General features: G+C 44.0%; 1 protein-coding gene across 1 annotated transcript in view; it reads right to left on the bottom strand.

Annotated features, from left to right (window-relative positions):
• Nucleotides 1-201: 201 nt before the first annotated feature.
• LOC139574165 (short transient receptor potential channel 7-like) overlaps nt 202-20,004 on the bottom strand; it is a 53,138-nt gene continuing 33,335 nt past the window's right edge. The window contains exons 6-12 of the mRNA XM_071398403.1: nt 17,251-17,484; nt 15,405-15,669; nt 8,745-8,940; nt 5,483-5,704; nt 1,881-1,961; nt 794-869; nt 202-440 (exon numbers count right to left, since the gene is read on the bottom strand). Of these exons, the coding sequence (XP_071254504.1) occupies nt 235-440; nt 794-869; nt 1,881-1,961; nt 5,483-5,704; nt 8,745-8,940; nt 15,405-15,669; nt 17,251-17,484 (1,280 nt within the window). The 3' untranslated portion in view covers nt 202-234. The remainder of the gene's footprint in view (nt 441-793; nt 870-1,880; nt 1,962-5,482; nt 5,705-8,744; nt 8,941-15,404; nt 15,670-17,250; nt 17,485-20,004) is intronic.

The following is a 20,004-nucleotide window of genomic DNA, read 5'->3' as shown; positions in this document are numbered from 1 at the left end:
TCCCTGACCACCTTTTCAACTCTCATCCCTGACCACCTTTTCAACTCTCATCCCTGACCACCTTTTCAACTCTCATCCCTGACCACCTTTTCAACTCTCATCCCTGACCACCTTTTCAACTCTCATCCCTGACCACCTTATCATCCACTCTCTCTATCACTCTTTCGCTCTTTCTCTGTCCACCAGTTCTCTTCCCCTCCCCCTTTCTATTCTCTCCTCTTTCCCCCCCACCTCTCACTCTCCCTCTATTTTCATGCCTCCCCCACCCCTCTCTCCTACCCCTTCTCCCCTCTCTCTTAGGTTTTTTTTGGTGGCGTTCTTGACAAATGTGTCACTGAGTTGTGTGATGAGGTCAGCCAGTTCTCCGGTGGCCTGAGACTTCTCCTCCAGGAGCTCATAGCGCAGGCTGGAGATGTCCTGCTTGATCTCCTTCAGTTCCCCTAAAACACACACACAGATACACACACACACACAGTCAGGCAGAGTCACACACACACCAACACATGAATGAGTGAAACGCACACAAAGTCAGGCAGAGTCACACACACACCAACACTTGAATGAGTGAAACACACACACACACACCACACACACACACACACACACATACCCCACTGCTGTTCTATTACATGCTGTTAAGAATGAACTAACATTGAGGAGAGAGGACCAGGCTGTGATCCTTTAAGTTACTCTGCAGGATACATTACATACACTCGCACTGACAATACCCAACCAGGCAGGTAGCATCTGCTGAGGTACATAAAGGCGACATTAAAGGAGATTCGATTTTCACCTTCATTGACTTCATCGTTCTCCCTGTCAACCTGAGCTTTCAGAACATAGCGCTTAATGAGACGCTTCATGATCTTCTGCAGTACGACAGAGAGGAGAGAGGGAGGAGGGGAGCAGGGGAGGAGGGGAGGAGAAAAATATGAAGGGGAGAGAAGTGGAGAAGAGTTGGTTATGAAAGCTGACCATAATCTTTATTAAACACACACACACACACACACACACACATCCAGACCCCCCCACACTCACAGGCGCACATACGCACATCCACCCCCCCCCCCCCCCCAGACACACACACACACACTGCACTGAGAGGTGTTCTATAGAGATGAGCTCTCACACTGTGTCACACTGATCAGCTCTGAATGGTAAGTATTGATCTAAAGCCTATAGAGACTACACACTTAGCTCTCTTTAAGACTCACTCAGTCAGTCCATGCATTGAAACGCTCTAGGAACCGGTCCATAAATATATAGAGATGGGTGTAGTGAAATGTATTGTTTTACAGGGTCATGGCACCCCTGGAGCAAATTAGAGTTAAGTACCTTGCTCAAGGGCAAATCAACAGATATTTCACCTTGACAGCTCAGGGTTTCGAACCAGCGACCTTTCAGTTACTGGCCTAATCCTTTAACCGCTATGCTACCTGCCATCCTGCATGCACTGCACACACACTCACTGAAGCTGACCTGACATGCCAAAATAAACTGTGTGTGTCAGGAGAAAGGCTTTAAGAGAGAAGCATAATGATCTGTGAGAGGCACAATAGAATGACCTCGTGACAGAGGAAGAGAGGAGATTTCCCACAGGGCAAAGGTGGACAGAAAGACCTTACCTCATTCCATCCCTCTATCCATTTCCCCCATTCAGTCAATCACTCCACACTCCTGCTCATTTATTCAGCCATTACCTGCTCCCACTAAATCCATTTCTCGATACCTCATTAAACCTATATGTCGTCTCGTTTTCTTTCCTTCTTTGCCCACTCATTCCCCTCTGACATTTCTCACATATTACCTCTACCTCCCTCTTCTACACCCCTCTTCTCTCTTTCTTGCTTACTTTCTATATATCTCTTGTTCTCTCGTACCTGGTATCTAGTGGGATGTTTGATGGGTTTTCTGAGAGTGGACTCCTCTCGTGGTCGACCGTGGGCCCTGTAGCGTTTGCCCTGCAACAAGACAACATGAGTTCATATATATATATATATATATATATATATATATATATATATATATATATATATATATATAGTAGGTTTTCACTCCAAACATAATCTAGCAAACCTGATTAAAATAATTAGCTGGTTGATAAGCTGAATCAGGTTAGTTACAACTGGGGTTGGAGTGAAAACCTACAGGAGGCTAGTTCTCTGCGAACGCAGATTGACATAAAAGTGTAGTCAACTTTGTTCTAAGAGCAAAAATCATCTGAACGGATTTGTTCTGCCCTAAACCAACCAATTGGTTTCTAAAAGATTCTCTGTTCAAACCTTCGCCATGCTTTCAAAAGTTGTGCATCTGTTAAACTCCGCCCATTGACCTTTTAGAAAACAATCGGATTTGTTCTGCCCTAAACCAGTCAGCTATTTCCTGCCCTTAGAACAAAGTTGACTACACTTTATGTCAGTCTGCTCCAGGAACAGGGATGGAGAGCTCTGGTCTAAATCCAGGTGCTGGTATTGGCAGGATCAACTAGTATTCAGTATGCAGGAACAACTAGTATTCAGTATGCAGGAACAACTAGTATTCAGTATGCAGGAACAACTAGAGAAGACAGGCGACCGACCTTGACTTAAGTTATAATTTGCTGATGAAGTGCATCAATAACATGAGTTATATATGAGGACGAGTTAGACACAACACAACAAAATGAGAAGCTAGAGAGGAGGTTAGAGAGCATGACAGCCAAATGAGTCACTGCAAATCTAGGTAAAATCAAATCAAAGTTTATTGGTCGCATACACAGATTTGCAGATGTTGTCGCAGGGGAAGCAAAATGCTTGTGTTTCTAGCTCCAACAGTGCAGTAAAATGCTTGTGTTTCTAGCTCCAATAGTGCAGTAAAAGCTGGCAATACCTAATAATACAATACACACATAACCCCAAAATAAAAATTAAGAAATATCAGAACGAGCAATGTCAGAGTCCGGAATAAAAATATATAGTGTTCAAAACATTAGGAACACCTGCTCTTTCCCGACCAGGTGAATCGAGGTGAAAGCTATGATCCCTTATCGGTCACTTGCTAAATCCATTTCAATCAGTGTAGTTGAAAGGGAAGAAACTGGTTAAAAGATTTTTAAACCTTGAGACATGGATTGTGTATGTGTGCTATTCAGAGGGTGAATGGGCAAGAAGAATATTTAAGTGCCTTTGAACGGGGTATGGTAGTAGGTGCCAGGCGCACTGGTTTGAGTGTGTCAAGAACTGCAACGCTGCTGAGTTTTTCACACTCAACAGTTTTCCATGTGTATCATGAATGGTCCACCACCCAAAGGACATCCAGCCAACTTGACACAACTGTGGGAAGCATTGGCGTCAACATGGGCCAGCATTCCTGTGGAACGCTTTCGACACATTGTAGAGTCCATGCCCTGACGAATTGAGACTGATCCGATGGCAAAAGTGGGTGCAACGCAATATCAGGAAGGTGTTCCTAATGTTGTGTACACTCATACACTACCGTTCAAAAGTTTGGGGTCACTTAGAAATGTCCTTGTTTTTGAAAGAAAAGCACATTTCTTGTCCATTAAAACCACAGAATTCTGCAGCCATACACCATCGCATCTGGTTTGCGCTTAGTGAGACTATCATTTGTTGTTCAACAGGACAATGACCCCAAACACACTTCCAGGCTGTGTAAGGGCTATCTGACCAAGAAGGAGAGTGATGGAGTACTGCATCAATCACCCGACCTCAACCCAACTGAGATGGTTTGGGATGAGTTGGACTGCAGAGTGAAGGAAAAGCAGCCAACAAGTGCTCAGCATATGTGGGGACTCCTTCAAGACTGTTGGAAAATTCCTCATGAAGCTGGTTGAGAGAATGCCAAGAGTGTGCAAAGCTGTCATCAAGGCAAAGGGTGGCTACTTTGAAGAATCTAAAATATATTTTGTTCTGTTTAACCCTTTTTTGGTTACTACATGATTCCATATGTGTTATTTCATATTTTTGATGTCTACAGTATTATTCTACAATGTAGAAAATAGTAAAAAAAAAAAAACTGTATATATAAATAGATACAAAATAATACTGTATAATATGTTATATTTATTTCTGTGCTGCAAACATGAGTCCTATTACCTTGGAATAATGTGTATTATGTCACTGGGTGTTGATGTATCTGCTCCCTGTTCTGCTAAATATCAATGACCTAGTTTTAATGTCCTCTTCAAGATTTACTTAGTGTCCTACGAGTCCTTATTTTCATTTTGGCAGGAGATACGCACACACACACACACACACACACACACACACACACACACACACACACACACACACACACACACACACACACACACACACACACACACACACACACACACACACACACACACACACACACACACACACACACACACACACACACACACACACACACACACACAGAGATCTGGGGCTCGTAAGGCTGCTAAGCTTGACATCATCAGTGGCATGGCAAAACAAGACATGGCACCAAACTGCAATGGGTCCTGAAAACCCTGACAGACACACACCCACTAACCTGTGCACTAGCACTACATACTAACACACACACAAACATACACACAAACACACACACGCTCAATAACAAACAGTTACAAACACAATGTGCACGACGTACACAAACTCTAAAAGTGAAGGAAGTTGCTGTATACATGAATATCTCTTTCAGCAAGAGAGAAACCGCCGCAGTTTGCTCCAACAAACTCATTTTACATTTATCACGTCTTCCTAAGGTGTAGTGTGTCTGCGTATCGATTGCTCACCTAATGCTCTGCTCAGTTGTGTTTCATAGCCAAGCCATCAGATCTCTGTCTACCCACAGAGGCAGTTCTATAAAACTGATCCTGCCTCTACAAACCAGGTTTAGCATTAGGAAGGAGCGGGCATATACAACAGCTCCTCTAATACATCCTGAATCCTTTGAAATACATCCAATAGTCTCCACAACACATCCACCACCAAAATAACCCAAGCGGCTTTTGCAACAGCTTTGGCAAAACATTGTGCAGTGCCATTTAGATTTGGCACCATCCCTCCCTGGATGTTAAGCTATGCTTTGGCAAGACCGATTTTTAAAAATATATATATTTTTTATTTCACCTTTATTTAACCAGGTAGGCCAGTTGAGAACAAGTTCTCATTTACAACTGCGACCTGGCCAAGATAGAGCAAAGCAGTGCGACACAAACAACACAGAGTTACACATGGGATAAACAAACGCATAGTCAATAACACAATAGAAAAGCCTATATACAGTGTGTGCAAATGTAGTAAGATTTACCAAGGATCTGCTCAGCACCATTCACAGCAAATTCTCACCTGGTATTCCAATAAGCTAAACAAACAAAATACATTTAAAATTGTATTTTAAAAATGTTCTTATCTTATTACACTGAAAATAGCTTTGTATAAGATCAAACACTTACTAGCATCTACAGTATGTATTGATACAATTAGGGTTTGACCTTTGCCCTCTCCCCTCTGACCTTGAGTCGTGAGTTAAGCATGCCCATCTCTAGCTCGTTGTCGTGGCGACGCCCCTTGGCCTTGCAGAGGTGAACGATGCAGGCCTTGGTGCGGAGGACCAGGTAGTACCAGGATTTGGGAGAAGGCACCATGTTGAAAGGAGCGGGCAGAGTGCGACCCTCGTCAAAGTAGGACATCCACAGCTTGGCACGGGCAAACTTCCACTCTACATCTGCATCTGTCTGGAGGGGACACACACACATGGACATACGGACACAAACAAATAAATTAATGCGCACACCGCACACCGCACACATAAACACACACATTGGTACAGTCATGTGGGATTAACAATATTTCACACGGAATATTTGTTTCTTTCACTAAACATTATCATACCACGACCATTGTTATATGGTTATAAATGTAAGATTGGATAATTCCTAATGAATGAGTTATTAATAGGACTGACCTCTATATGAATGAGTTATTAATATAACTGACCTCTATATGAATGAGTTATTAATAGGACTGACCTCTTTATGAAGGAGTTATTAATAGGACTGATCTCTTTATGAATGAGTTATTAATAGGACTGCCCTCTACATGAATGAGTTATTAATGGGACTGCCCCCTATATGAATGAGTTATTAATAGGACTGACCTCTATATGAATCAGTTACTAATATAACTGACCTCTATATGAATGAGTTATTAATAGGACTGACCTCTATATTAATTAATTATTAATAGAGCTGACCTCTATATTAATTAATTATTAATAGAGCTGACCTCCATATGAATGAGTTATTAATAGGACTGACTTCTCTGTGAATGAGTTATTAATAGGACTGACCTCTTTATGAATGCGTTATTAATAGGACAGACCTTTATATGAATGCGTTATTAATAGGACTGGCCTCTATATGAATGAGTTATTAATAGGACTGACCTCTTTATGAATGAGTTATTAATAGGACTGACCTCTTGTCATGCCCTGATCTGTTTCAGCTGTCCTTGTGCTTGTCTCCACTCCCCAGGTGTCGCCCATCTTCCCCACTCCTGTGTATTTCTACCTTTGTTTTCTGTCTGTCTGTGCCAGTTCGTCTTGTTTGTCAAGTAAACCAGCGTTTTGTCACATTGCGGGAGCAAGTCCGTGGGCAATCTACCAGGCAGCCTACCACAACGGTAACCTCCCAGCCCCTCAGCAACCCGGCTGGTAGCAGCGCCTTCACCCCGGTTTCCCGGGAACCCCGCTTACCTCCCCCGGAGCGTTTGATGGAGAGTCGGTCACCTGTCGGGCGTTTCTCGCTCAGTGTACCCTCATCATGGAGCTGCAGCCCTCCTCCTTCCCCTCGGTCTGCTCTAAGATAGCGTACCTCATCACGCTGCTGTCCAGGAGGGCCCTCGCCTGGGCTACGGCCATTTGGGAACAACAGTCGGCCGAAATGCTTCAGTCTGGAGGGTTTCGTGGCGGATGTGAAAAAAGCTTGAGGCTCCGGTGTCCGGGAGAGAGGCTGCCTGGATGTTACTCCAGCTTTGACAGAATTCCATCAGTGTGGCAGACTATGCGATGGATTTCCGAACGCTAGCAGCGGAAGGTGCCTGGAACCCGGAAGCGCTGTTCGACATGTTCCTGCACGGATTATGGGAGGAAGTAAAGAACGAACTTGAGGCCCGGGAACTACCGACGGATCCCGATTCACTCATCGCCTTAACCATCCGGATCGCTGGACAGCTACGGGAACATAGGAGGGAGAAGAGGTCTGATTGCGGTCCCAAACGCTCACTCAAGGATCCCACCTTGCATCTGACAAACTCCGGATGTCCCCGAGGGGATTCGAGCTTACCCGAGTTCCTCCAAGAGCCTCCCGAAGACTGCCGAATTTACCTCTTCCCGAGCCGATGCAGCTCGGCAGGGCTAGGCTGTCTACAGCCGAATGTGTACGCAGACTTAACACCCAGAGCTGTCTCTATTGCGGTACAGCCGGTCATTATGTGTTTACCTGTCCCATCAAGAGACCTAGCTCATTTGTAGGAATGAGTACTCTGGGTGGGTCTTAAGGACAATTTTGCTTCTCCCCTTACTCGCCCCCTTCTCCATGCCACCCTGCTGTGGGGGGACCAGTCCAAGTCTCTCCAGATACTCATCGACGCAGGGGCCGATATGAGTCTTATGGACGTTACCCTGACGTCCGAGCTGGGCATCCCCACTTAACCTCTCTCCATCCTCATGGATGTTAGATCGCTGGACGAGCGCTCTATAGGCCGGGTCACCCACCATACCACACCCATCAACCTACGAGTGTCGGGGAACCACAGCGAGACGATCCAATTCCTGCTAAATGAGTCTCCGCAGGTTCCCTGTGGTATTGGGATTCTCTTGGCTCCAGCGACACAATTCCTCGATTGACTGGTCTACTGGTGCCATCGGGGGCTGGAGCCCGTTCTGCCACACTCATTGCCTGAAGTCTGCTCTGCCTGCCCCAGCACGTCTTCCTGGGGGCTTGGAAATTGCCCAGACCTCTCCACCAGCCCCGTGGAGTACCAGGACCTCCGGGAGCGGTTCAGTAAGGCCCGGGCCACTTCGCTTCAACAGCACCGATCGGTATCCAAGAAGGTCAAGCCAGATGCGCTGCCACGCCGCTATAGCCCCGCGGCTACACCCCCTGAAGCCGAAACCTTTCACCCCCGCTCCAAGATCATTAGCCCCTCTGCTGTTCGTCCTCTGTTGCCCTGTACCCTCCATGTACTTCCTACCTTTCCTGTGTCTAGAATTAAAACCATGTCTCACAGCCCTTTGTCTCCTGTTCTAAACATTGTTACTTCAACAGTCTGCATTTGGCTCTTACCGGAAACCTCACATCTCTAAATTAATGAGTTATTAATAGGACTGACCTCTATATGAATGAGTTATTAATAGAACTGACCTCTATATGAATGAGTTATTAATAGAACTGACCTCTATATGAATGAGTTATTAATAGGACTGACCTCTTTATGAATGAGTTATTAATAGGACTGCCCTCTATATGAATGAGTTATTAATAGGACTGCCCTCTATATGAAGGAGTTATTAATAGGACTGATCTCTTTATGAAGGAGTTATTAATAGGACTGATCTCTTTATGAATGAGTTATTAATAGGACTGCCCTCTACATGAATGAGTTATTAATGGGACTGCTCTCTTTATGAATGAGTTACTAATGGGACTGCCCTCTACATGAATGAGTTATTAATGGGACTGACCTCTATATGAATGAGTAATTAATAGGACTGACCTCTATCTCTTGGTAGGAGCTATTGATCATAGCGATGAGCATGTTGAGTAGAACCACCACCATAGTGACGTTATAGACCCCGAACAGCACATAACCAATATTCTCTATGAACTTATGGTCATACTTCAGGACAACGGAGATCACCTCCGACAGACCGAAGATGGACCAGAACAGGGTCTTAAAGCTCTCCTCCACCCTGGGGAAACACACACGGATGCACACGCAAGCATGAGTCTGTAAACCAGAGTATAGTGTTCCTTTAGTTTATGAGCTGGCACTGATGAAATAGCTGATGAGTCATGTCCAATTCCAACACATTCTCCCCCACCAGGAAAGCTCAATTGAAGAGGCAAAGCCAGTTCCCCTGTTCCACTTTGGAACAGACCAGGGCTTTTGTCTGTGATTTGGTTGTGCACAGAACGGAAAAGGTTGGAAACGTCTGATCCAGTCCAGTCCAGTCCAGTCGGTTCTGCTTTTAGTCTCAGTGCACATGGCCTGATCCGCTGCGCCCTCGTTTCGTTTCACAGGAACAGGTTGGTCGAATGAGGTGACATTGCTCTAGCTAGCGCTGTCAGACACCCAAGCTCAGAGGGGGTTTGGAGTGAGCTAAACATACACTCTGCCTAAAAAACACAGACATTTGGACGCAATCCTGTCAATAAACATTCAATGAGTGGCAGAGGGAGGGGTGAAGGGGAGGAGAGATGTCGACTACAGGCCTGTGTGTGCACTTCAATAAACCTCTCCTCTGTCAGCGCTTAGAGCCACACACACTTCATCTTTCTAGGAAGAGTGGAAAACACTGCTCTCTCTCTCTCTCATATATATATATATATACAGTATATATATATATATATATATATAGTAACTTATTAAAACAACTAACAATATGTCATCTGTCAGCTCGATGTGCTGCAAGGCCCAGTGTGTACAGTATATGCATGTGGTACCATGGCTGAATAAACCTGAATTCTCTCTCTATTGGACAATGTTCTCACGTGGAACGGTATTCAGATCCCCATATGATAGTCCATCCACTGATCCTTGCTGATGTTTATTGATTTCCCTTTCCTCTGACCTGGGGCTCACGTGACAAACTAATGTCAATATGCAAGACTCTTTACATGTATTTAGAAATTAATTGACATGTTATGAGGCAGGGTAAAATGATAGATTTCTAAAAGAAGCTTATGACATACACGGACATCCCCACTTGTCTGCAGAGATACAGTTGTCCTTTCTATATGTAAACAATTCTACCAGTCGCCGGCTACCACTACCCCTCCTATTCACACAGAGAGCAGACCCGCGGATATTGACGTCGGGTGCTGACCCGTCATTAAACACTTCTGTCGAGTTCCCTAACAGCTGGTCACAGCAGGTGCCTTCAGAGACACAGTAAGCCTTAACCCCCAGGAGAGCACCTCACTGACAGGAGAGAGGGAGGCAGTACAAGGCACCACACACCCTCCCTACGAGGGAGAATGGCGGTGACTCACCTCTAGTCTGTGTGTGTAATCCAAACCCAATTACTGCACATCCACTTCCACAGGAGACTCATATGAAAACACAGTAGGTCTCTCTCTCTCTGTCTCGCTCTCTCTAACTTTCTTTTCCATTGTTCCTTTTCTCGATCTTTTCTTCAGTGCCACGCTCTCCCTTCCTTCTCCTCTGTCTCTCTCTGTAACTATATTTCTCTTTATCGCTCTCTCTCTCTCTCTCTCTATAATCAGGGAAATCAATGCTGCAGATCAGTAAATTAGCGACTTCAATCTTTTTTCTCTCAATATTCTCTCGCTCTAGCTCATTATTCCGATATTAAAATCCTCTCCCTCCCTCTCTATCCCTCCCTTATAGCACTTATATATGAACTTCCCTCCCTCCTTTCCTCCCTCACCGTCTCCCTCGCTCCATCTATCAGTGCTATCTCTCAGGATAGTGGTGCAGACAGACAGACATCTTTAAGTATTAAACTCACATCAACTTTCCTCGATCGTGCCGCTGAGCCGTATCCATGGTGACAGACGGGTAGCACCTCTGGTCTTAATCAATGTGATTTGTTTGAGTGTGTGTATGTGTGGTGTGTGTGTGTCTTCTCTGGTCATATGTATTGAATAGGGAATTGAACAGTGCGAGGCAAGCAATTAGGAGCTTTATGACAACACGAGTGTCCATCACGCTCTATCAATTCTCTCTCTCTCTCTCTCGGCACATCCCGACTTGCATATCCACAGGAAATAAAAGGTAAGAGATCATCCGTTCACCTACTCTGCATCTCACAAAGACACGGCGGTTGGACTCATCAGACCAAAGGACAGATTTCCTCCGGTGTAATGTTCATTGCTCGTGTTTTTTGGCCAAGCAAGTCTCTTCTTCTTATTGGTGTCCTTTAGTTGTGGTTTCTTTGCAGCAATTCGACCATGAAGGCCTGATTCACACAGTCTCCTCTGAACAGTTGATGTTGAGATGTGTCTGTTACTTGAACTCTGTGAAGCATTTATTTGGGCTGCAGTCTGAGGTGCAGTTAACTCTAATGAACTTATCCTTTGCAGCAGAGGTAACTCTGGGTCTTCCTTTCCTGTGGCGGTCCTCATAAGAGCCAGTTTCATCATAGTGCTTGATGGTTTTTGCAACTGCACTTGAAGAAACTTTAAAAGTTCTTGAAATTACTGACCTTCATGTCTTAAAGTAATGATGGGCTGTATTTTCTCTTTGCTTATTTGAGCTGTTCTTGACCTAATATGGACTTGGTATTTTACCAAATAGGGCTATCTTCTGTATATCACAACACAACTGATTGGCTCAAACGCATTAAGAAGGAAAGAAATTCCCAAAATTAACTTTTAACAAGGCACACCTGTTAAGTGAATGCATTCCAGGTGACTACCTCATGAAGCTGGTTGAGAGAATGCCAAGAGTGTGTAAAGCTATCATCAAGGCAAATGATGGCTACTTTGAAGAATCTCAAATATAAACTTTTTTCCTTACTACATGATTCCATATGTATTATTTCATAGTTTTGAGGTCTTCACTATTGTTCTACGATGTAGAAAATAGTAAAAACAAAGAAAAAACCTGGAATGAGTAGGCGTGTGCAAACTTTTAACTGGTACTGTGTTTATGTTCCTTTCCCCCCCCCCACGCTAAACTGGCATGGCATACCACCAGGCCTATTTAACTCTCCCTCTCATACCCCTCTCTCTATCAGTCTCATCCACATCCTCATCTCTCTCTCTCTCTCTCTCTCTCTCTCTCCACTCTTCACTCTTCCTCTCTCACAAAACATAACATCTCACTCTCTGGTTTTGCCCTCTCCCTCCTTCGCAGCTTGTTTGTGTGTCTTCTTCAGCTTATCCCTCTGATTCTCTCTCTCTCCTGTCTGTGCCAGTGGCCTGTTTCCCTTATTGTGCCCACACAAACAGGCCAGCCAAGAATCCTCCTCTGCTTCTCTCCTTCCCCCCTCTCTTCACTCCATACTCATTCCTCCTTTCCTCTTGCTTTTATCTAATTTGTTTATCTTCCTACTCTCTGTTGAATTTGCCCTCCTCTCTCCTTTACTCTCTCAGACGCTCTTTCTTTTCCTCAAATAGACGCCGTCCTCCCTCTATCTTCTACTTCCGGACCCCCCCCCCCCCCCCCCCGCCCCCTTCCTGTATCTCTCCATTACTCTCCCCTCGTCTGGCAGTCAGGTCTGTACAGCAGTGTACTCATGCATGGCTGACTAGAACATAGAGACAGGCCTACTGCTTCTCCAGAGGTGCCTAGCTGAGAATCCTAATAACCTGCCGTGTGTGTGTCTGTGTGTGTGTGTGTGTCAGTCAGTGTGTTGGGTTCTGGAGGCAGGAATAGTAGCCATTAGGGCATACAGTCTTCATTAGGCCTACTCCAGCTGTACCTTCACTGCCTGAACCCTCCAGCCATCCTCCAAAGAACCCCCTTCACCCTCTCCACAGCCCCCACTCAGAGTGCTTCCTCCTGGGGTATCATTATCACCACCACCTGCCTCCCTGAATCAGCACCGGAGCCATCAAACTTGCACTCACTACCATCCTCCATCAAAAGCTGCCCTGTCTGTTATACTCAAGAACACAGAGAGATAGCAGATACACGCACGTACGTACACACACACACATATGTCTAAACCAACTGTTCTGAAGCATCATGCAAATTCGACCAACTTCCAATTACCCTCTGGACTTCCCCCTATCCTGCCAACTCACCACACCTGAAATCACTCTGCTCATCAACATTCCGCTCCCATTCCTCTGGTATAAAGCAGCTTGTGTTTTCCTTAGTGTTTGGTGACATAGGGCGGCCCAAGTGTTTTCCCTTTCCTGTCCATGGCTGAGTTTAGACAGGCAGCCTAATTCTGATCATTTTTCCCAAAAATATCAGAATTGGGCTGCCTGTCTAAACGCAGCCCATGTCGTGCGTACCTGAGTTTAAGTAAGTGCCTTTTCATATGTTTGGAGATTGTATAATGATAACTTCCTAGCCTGTATATATAGACATACACACATATATACAACATTTTGGACACACCTACTCATTCCCGTTTTTTAAAATTTTATTTACTATTTTCTACATTATAGAATAATAGTGAAGACATCAAAACTATGAAATAACACGTATGGAATCACGTAGTAACCAGAAAAGTGTTAAACAAATCCAAATATATTTTATATTTGAGATTATTCAAAGTAGCCACCCTTTGCCTTGATGACAGCTTTGTACACTCTTGGCATTCTCTCATGCAAAGCATCCCTAAAGATCCACTATACCACCACCATGCTTAACCGTTGGTACAAGGTTCTTACCGTGGAATGCAGTGTTTGGTTTTCACCAGGCATAAATGGGACCCATGTCATCCAAAAAGTTATACATTTGACTCATCTGTCCATGGAACATTCTTCCAAGAGTCTTGATGATCATCCAGGTGCTTCCAGGTGCTTTTTGGCAAACTTGAATCAACTTTTGATGAGATGGGTCCCATTATGTCTGGCGAAAACCAAACACTGTATTCCACCTCACACCAACGGTTAAGCATGGTGGTGGTAGTGTGATGGTTTGGGGAATTCTTTAGTTACCAGTGATGTCCTTTGTTCCTGTGTGTTATAGGACATTCTCCTATTAGTTAAGACACTTCGTACGTATGCTAATATACCTTCTCTTTTGTATCCTCCAGAACCACAACATCCTTTCACACAACCTTAGCTACCGGGCTGAAGATCCATTCAATATCTCAATTCCCCCCCCCTCCCCTCCCCTCGGGCCCCACGGGCTCTTGTGTCCTTGTGCTGGGCCTTTGTTAGTTAGTTAACAAATGAATACCCTGCACTGGAAACCTTGTCCTCAACCAACATTCCTGTATCCTGACCTGCAATATCACTCCTCAACCTAGCCTAACCTAGTCCAACCCACTCCTTTTCTTTACCAGGTTAACGATTGATGTATATTCCACCTGGAAAACGTTACTTCTGTTATTGTCTTTTACTGATGGAGTCATAATGACCCCTTGTGGTGCCAGTAAGAACTTGCCAACGGTAGAATTCATTCAGAACAGCTCACTGGTTGATATGAATTCAATTGGAATGATATATCAGCTGGAATCCTCAAAACTGACATCAGAAACAAATCCCAACTGCGTTTCAAGGTAAAGTCAACACAGGCTGCGTTTAGATTGGTCTTCTGACCAATTAGATCAGCTCCAAAAACAGAGCTGATGTTAAAAGATCTGATGTGATTGGTCAAAAAGACCAATTAGTGGGGGAAAAAAAGTTCAGTGTGCTGTGTGAACGCAGCCCTTGAGGGTACTACTCAGGTCTTAGAGGCCAAGACAGAGCCCTAAAACTGAATATCCGCTGTAGGTAGTAGAAGTGATGAGTCCGACGTTTGTACCGGTACCGCCTCAGCAGACTGGTGGTTCTATGTGATCAGCCAAGCAGAACCCGTCCCAGACTCCACCGTTCTCTGTGGTTCTACTTCACTACACACAGATGGAACAGAGGAGTTCTCTAACTCATAGAAAATGACTGACCGACTGACAGACTGACGGACGGACGGACGGACGGGCTGGACCCAAAATCCATTAGCAAAGTGGCTGAGATGATTGAGTGGAAAGTTTCAGTTTCAGAAAGAGTGATAGAATGATCAAATGATAATGTGTCTCTAGTCTAAAGTGGTAAAAGTACATTCTGAGAGGAGAGGAGGGAAGAGGACTGTGTCTGAACGAGTGTGCGTCTTCTTTCTCCGAGATAAATATTGACAAATGGTTCCTGAACGTGCCTGCCACAGGATAAGGATCGATGACATCACTTTGCGACGTTGCTAAAATCAACAGGCGGACAATAAATGGAAGTGAATGTGCCTGTCACGATTGATGTGAAAGGACCAACAGGTTCCAGAAAACATCATAGTGGATTTCCACTGATAAACTGGACAGAGATGTAGCCAGACACTACCTCCACCGGTCCTTTCAGAAGAGAGCTTTGAAAGAAATGTAACCTTGTGGGATTCCACCAGTATCTTTCCTAAATAACGTCACTTGACCCCCCCTCCCCCAAGAAAACATGGGTTTCCCTCATCTCACTAATCTTCCATTTGTGTGTGTTTCAGTGTGTATGTTTGTGTACAGGATGTGTATTGTATTTTCTCACTCACGTGGTGAAGGCAGGGTTATACTTGGCTCCTAGGTAATAAGAGTAGAGGTTGAACATGCCGATCATGAAGGCCACGAACACCATGATGAAGATCACCATGAACTTGAAGATGTCCTTCACCGTCCGGCCCAGGGAGATCTGGAGGGGGCCGAAGCTCTCGTTGGCTGGCAGGATGTAGGCGATACGGGAGAAACTCAGCACCACGGCAATGGCATACAGACCCTCTGAGATGATCTGGGGGTCCGATGGACGCCACTTATTCCTGGCTGAGACAAACCGTAGGGAGAGAATATGAAAGAGAGAAGAGTGTGTTGAAAAGAGAGGAGTAGACTAAAAAAGAAAGCAGCCAGGTCACCCATGATACGTCAGTATTTGACGTCCATCCATGTCTGAGGACGTCGGGAGGTGACGTGAAAACCGGCCACAAGGGGCAACATTGTGCGCTGCTAGGGTGTTGTGGGCAGGGATGGCAGATAATTGTAAGCACCTGCCTCTGATTCCAAAGGTCGCAAGTTCAAATCCAGCGATAGAATGTTGTTTTTGAGATTTTTGTTTTAAGCCTGTCCCATACCTTAACCTTTACCTTAACAATTCAGAGTTAATGCCTAACATTAAAGTGGAACAGACAGCATTTTAGCAACATGAAATCTGCTCATATACACCCGGTTTGATGTAGCAAAACTTGAAATGTTGATTTTTTACATTGGATAAAAGTAGACACACAGAGCTAGAAAATGGTATGTCACACACAACAGTTGAGGAACAATGGGAAGGTAATTCTGCTTTGAAAGTTGATAAACTTGTAACCTAACTTTTGAGAAAATGGCCTTTGAATGTTATAGTACACCTACAGGAGACCTCTTCTTTGCCTACATCCAGTCAGCATCGTTCACACCCTCTTAAGCTTTAGCCCCACCCATCTCGTTAAGGAGCGTTCAGAGCGCACACTGGACGTTCTGGTCGAGGAGTAGGGTTGATCCAAGCATTCTGTCTTAACAACAGCAGTCAAGCACCCAAGCTAACTAGCTAACGTTGGCTAGCCTGCTAACTACTTCCAGACACAAATGAGAGAACAGCTCACTCTGACCATTTTACTCGCCCTAGCAGAGCTGGTTAGGCTGTTTTTATGTTGGTGACTGCAACTGTGCTGCTGGCAACAATTTAATTATGCTGTTTTGCCAACATTGACTGACACTGGCCATATTCAATGGGTGTTGAGCGTTGAATAGTTATTCTGTGCTCAACAGTGAAGAGGCGACTCCGGGATGCTGGCCTTCTAGGCAGAGTTCCTCTGTCCAGTGTCTGTGTTCTTTTGCCCATCATAATCTTTTATTTTTATTGGCCAGTCTGAGATATGGCTTTTTCTTTGCAACTCTGCCTAGAAAGCCAGAATCCAAGAGTCGCCTCTTCACTGTTGACGTTGAGCCTGGTGTTTTGCCGGAACTATTTAATGAAGCTGCCAGTTGAGGACTTGTGAGGCATCTGTTTCTCAAACTAGACATTCTAATGTACTTGTCCTCTTGCTGTTGTGCACCGGGGCCTCCCACTCCTCTTTCTATTCTGGTTAGAGACAGTTTGCGCTGTTCTGTGAAGGGAGCAGTAAACACCGTTGTATGAGATCTTCAGTTTCTATGTAATAGCCTTCATTTCTCAGAACAAGAATAGACTGACAAGTTTCAGAAGAAAGTTCTTGACATGTCATAACAGCCTTACACCACAAGATGACAGCAGTGATTAGGGAGCACGAGCAGTGTACTGGGAAGGGTAGGGCCCCGGTCCACAGTCGTTAATGGAGACACTTGTAGAAGGGTAGAAAATGAGAATGCCAACTGTATATTTCAACTAACCATAGGTGTAGTAGGCTACCTCTGTAGGTAGTGATGCGTTGCGGATGTCTTCCTCGGTGACAAACTGGTCGACGTACAGCTGGGCCTTCGAGGCCTTGAGGAAGGCCATGAACCGAGCGGTGAACGAAGCCACAAAGATAGACAGCATGCCGAAGTCTAACACATTCCACAGGTGCATCACATACTCTCTAGGACCGTCCACCCAGATCTCCTTGACCTCCGACCAGATCATACCTGAGGGAGAGAGAGGGAGAGGGAGAGAGAGAGCACACATTAACACAACACATACTTCCAAAAGATCATATCGGGTGGGTACACAGTCGTTTTAAATCTACACTATCGTTCAAAAGTTTGGGGTCACTTAAAAATGTCCTTGTTTTTGAAAGAAAAGCTAATTTTTTTTGCCCATTAAAATAACATCAAATTCATCAGAAATACAGTGTAGACATTGTTAATTGTGTAAATGACTATTGTAGCTGGAAACGGCAGATTTTTTATGGAATATCTACATAGGCCCACTATCAGCAACCATCACTCCTGTGTTCCAATGGCACATTGTGTTAGCTCATCGAAGTTTATCATTTTAAAAGACTAATTGATCATTATTATACCCTTTTGCAATAATGTTAGCACAGCTGAAAATTGTTATGCTGATTAAAGAAGCAATAAAACTGGCCTTCTGTAGACTAGTTGAGTATCTGGCGTATCAGCATTTGTGGGTGCGATTACAGCCTCAAAATGGCCAGAAACAAATAACTTTCTTCTGAAACTCGTCAGTCTATTCTTGTTCTGAGAAATGAAGGCTATTACATGTGACAAATTGCCAAGAAACTGAAGATCTCGTACAACGCTGTGTACTACTCCCTTCACAGAACAGTGCAAATTGGCTCTAACCAGAATAGAAAGAGGAGTGGGAGGCCCCGGTGCACAACTGGGCAAGAGTACAAGTACATTAGAGTGTCTAGTTTGAGAAAAAGACGCCTCACAAGTCCTCAACTAGCAGCTTCATTAAACAGTACCCGCAAAACACCAGTCTCAACGTCAACAGTTCTAGGCAGAGTTCCTCTGTCCAGTGTCTGTGTTCCTTTGCCCATTTTAATCTTTAATTTTTATTGGCCAGTCTGAGATATGGCTATATCTTTGCAACTCTGCCTAGAAGGCCAGCATCTCGGAGTCACCTCTTCTTTGGGCCTCTGTACGCCTATGTAGATATTCCATTAAAAATCAGCTGTTTCCAGTTACAATAGTCATTTACAACATTAACAAAGTCTACACTGTATTTCTGATCAATTTGATGTTATTTTAAATGGGCAAAACATTTGCTTTTCATTCAAAAACAAGGACATTTCTAAGTGACCCCAAACTTTTGAACGGTAGTTTCCATTAGGAGACCAACAAACACATAAACACCACTACAGTATCACACGCACACAGACACACCTGTGTATCTCCGCAGCCAAAACAGGGAGAAAATAGCTTATTGAAAAGCTTCTCTAATCAGTATCATCGCTGTGCCACAATTACAGGAGCTTCAAAGAATGCCCACAGAATTAAAATTACCAATATCTCCCTCAGGTGGCACCATACACACCTCTCACACACTCTAAACAGCTCACACACACACACTATGGCTGAAATTGGTTTTGTTATTTGTTATTATGTTATTGTATTTGGATACCAATTAGCTGTTGCAAAGCAGCTGCTACTTCCTGGGAGCCACACAAAACATAGAACATGACATAATACAAAACATTAATAGACAAGAAGAGCTCAAGAACAGAACTACTCTTGGTGGGAAGATAATGCTGCCATTACTAGAAACCAGGGTTGGGTAGGTTACTTTCTAAATGTAATCTGTTACAGTTACCGTATAGTTACCTGTCCAAAATTGTAATCAGTAATGTAACTGTGGGATTACTCAAAAGGTAACATAATCTGATTACTTTCAGATACTTTTGGATTACTTTAACCTTAAGAGGCATCAGAAGAAGAGAAAAAGGATTTGGTGTGGAACGCATTTGGTGTGTCATCATAGTTGTCTTTGACATGTAGACAGACTCAATCCGGTGGAACAAACTTAAACTTGCGCCTTTTTTCAATGTTGAATTAATGTCATTGAGAAAACAGAAAGGTGCCAATGTATTTTTTTCACAAACATCCTTTCTGAATTTAAAAGTAATACACATTTTTCAAAAGTATCTGTAATCTGAATGCAATATTGTTGCTGGTAATGTAACTGATTACAGTTACAGTTTTTTTTGTCATCAGTAACTGATTACAGGCAATCAGGTACTCCCCATCCCTACTGGAAACACACACACAAATGATATTGCTACGTTAAGAGGTACGAGAGAAAGCGTGAGGAGGCGGAGAAACCAGCTGATGTTTTTATTGTGATTGATCTTATTGCTCTAAGTGTATACAGTTGAAGTCGGAAGTTTACATACTGTACACTTAGGTTGGAGTCATTAAAACTCATTTTTCAACCACTCCACAAATTTCTTGTTAACAAACGATAGTTCTGGCAAGTCGGTTAGGACATCTGCTTTGTGCATGACACAAGTCATTTTCCCCAAAATTGTTAACAGACAGATTATTTCACTGTATCACAATTCCAGTGGGTCAGAACTTTACATACACTAAGTTGACTGTGCCTTTAAACAGCTTGGAAAATTCCAGAAAATGATGTCATGGCTTTAGAAGCTTCTGATAGGCTAATTGACATAATTTGAGTCAATTGGAGGTGTACCTGTG

Source organism: Salvelinus alpinus, chromosome 4 (assembly GCF_045679555.1).
Source record: "Salvelinus alpinus chromosome 4, SLU_Salpinus.1, whole genome shotgun sequence".
NCBI lineage: Eukaryota > Metazoa > Chordata > Actinopteri > Salmoniformes > Salmonidae > Salvelinus > Salvelinus alpinus.
The sequence above is the reverse complement of the archived record's forward strand: the minus strand, read 5'-3'. Positions and strand labels throughout refer to the sequence as shown.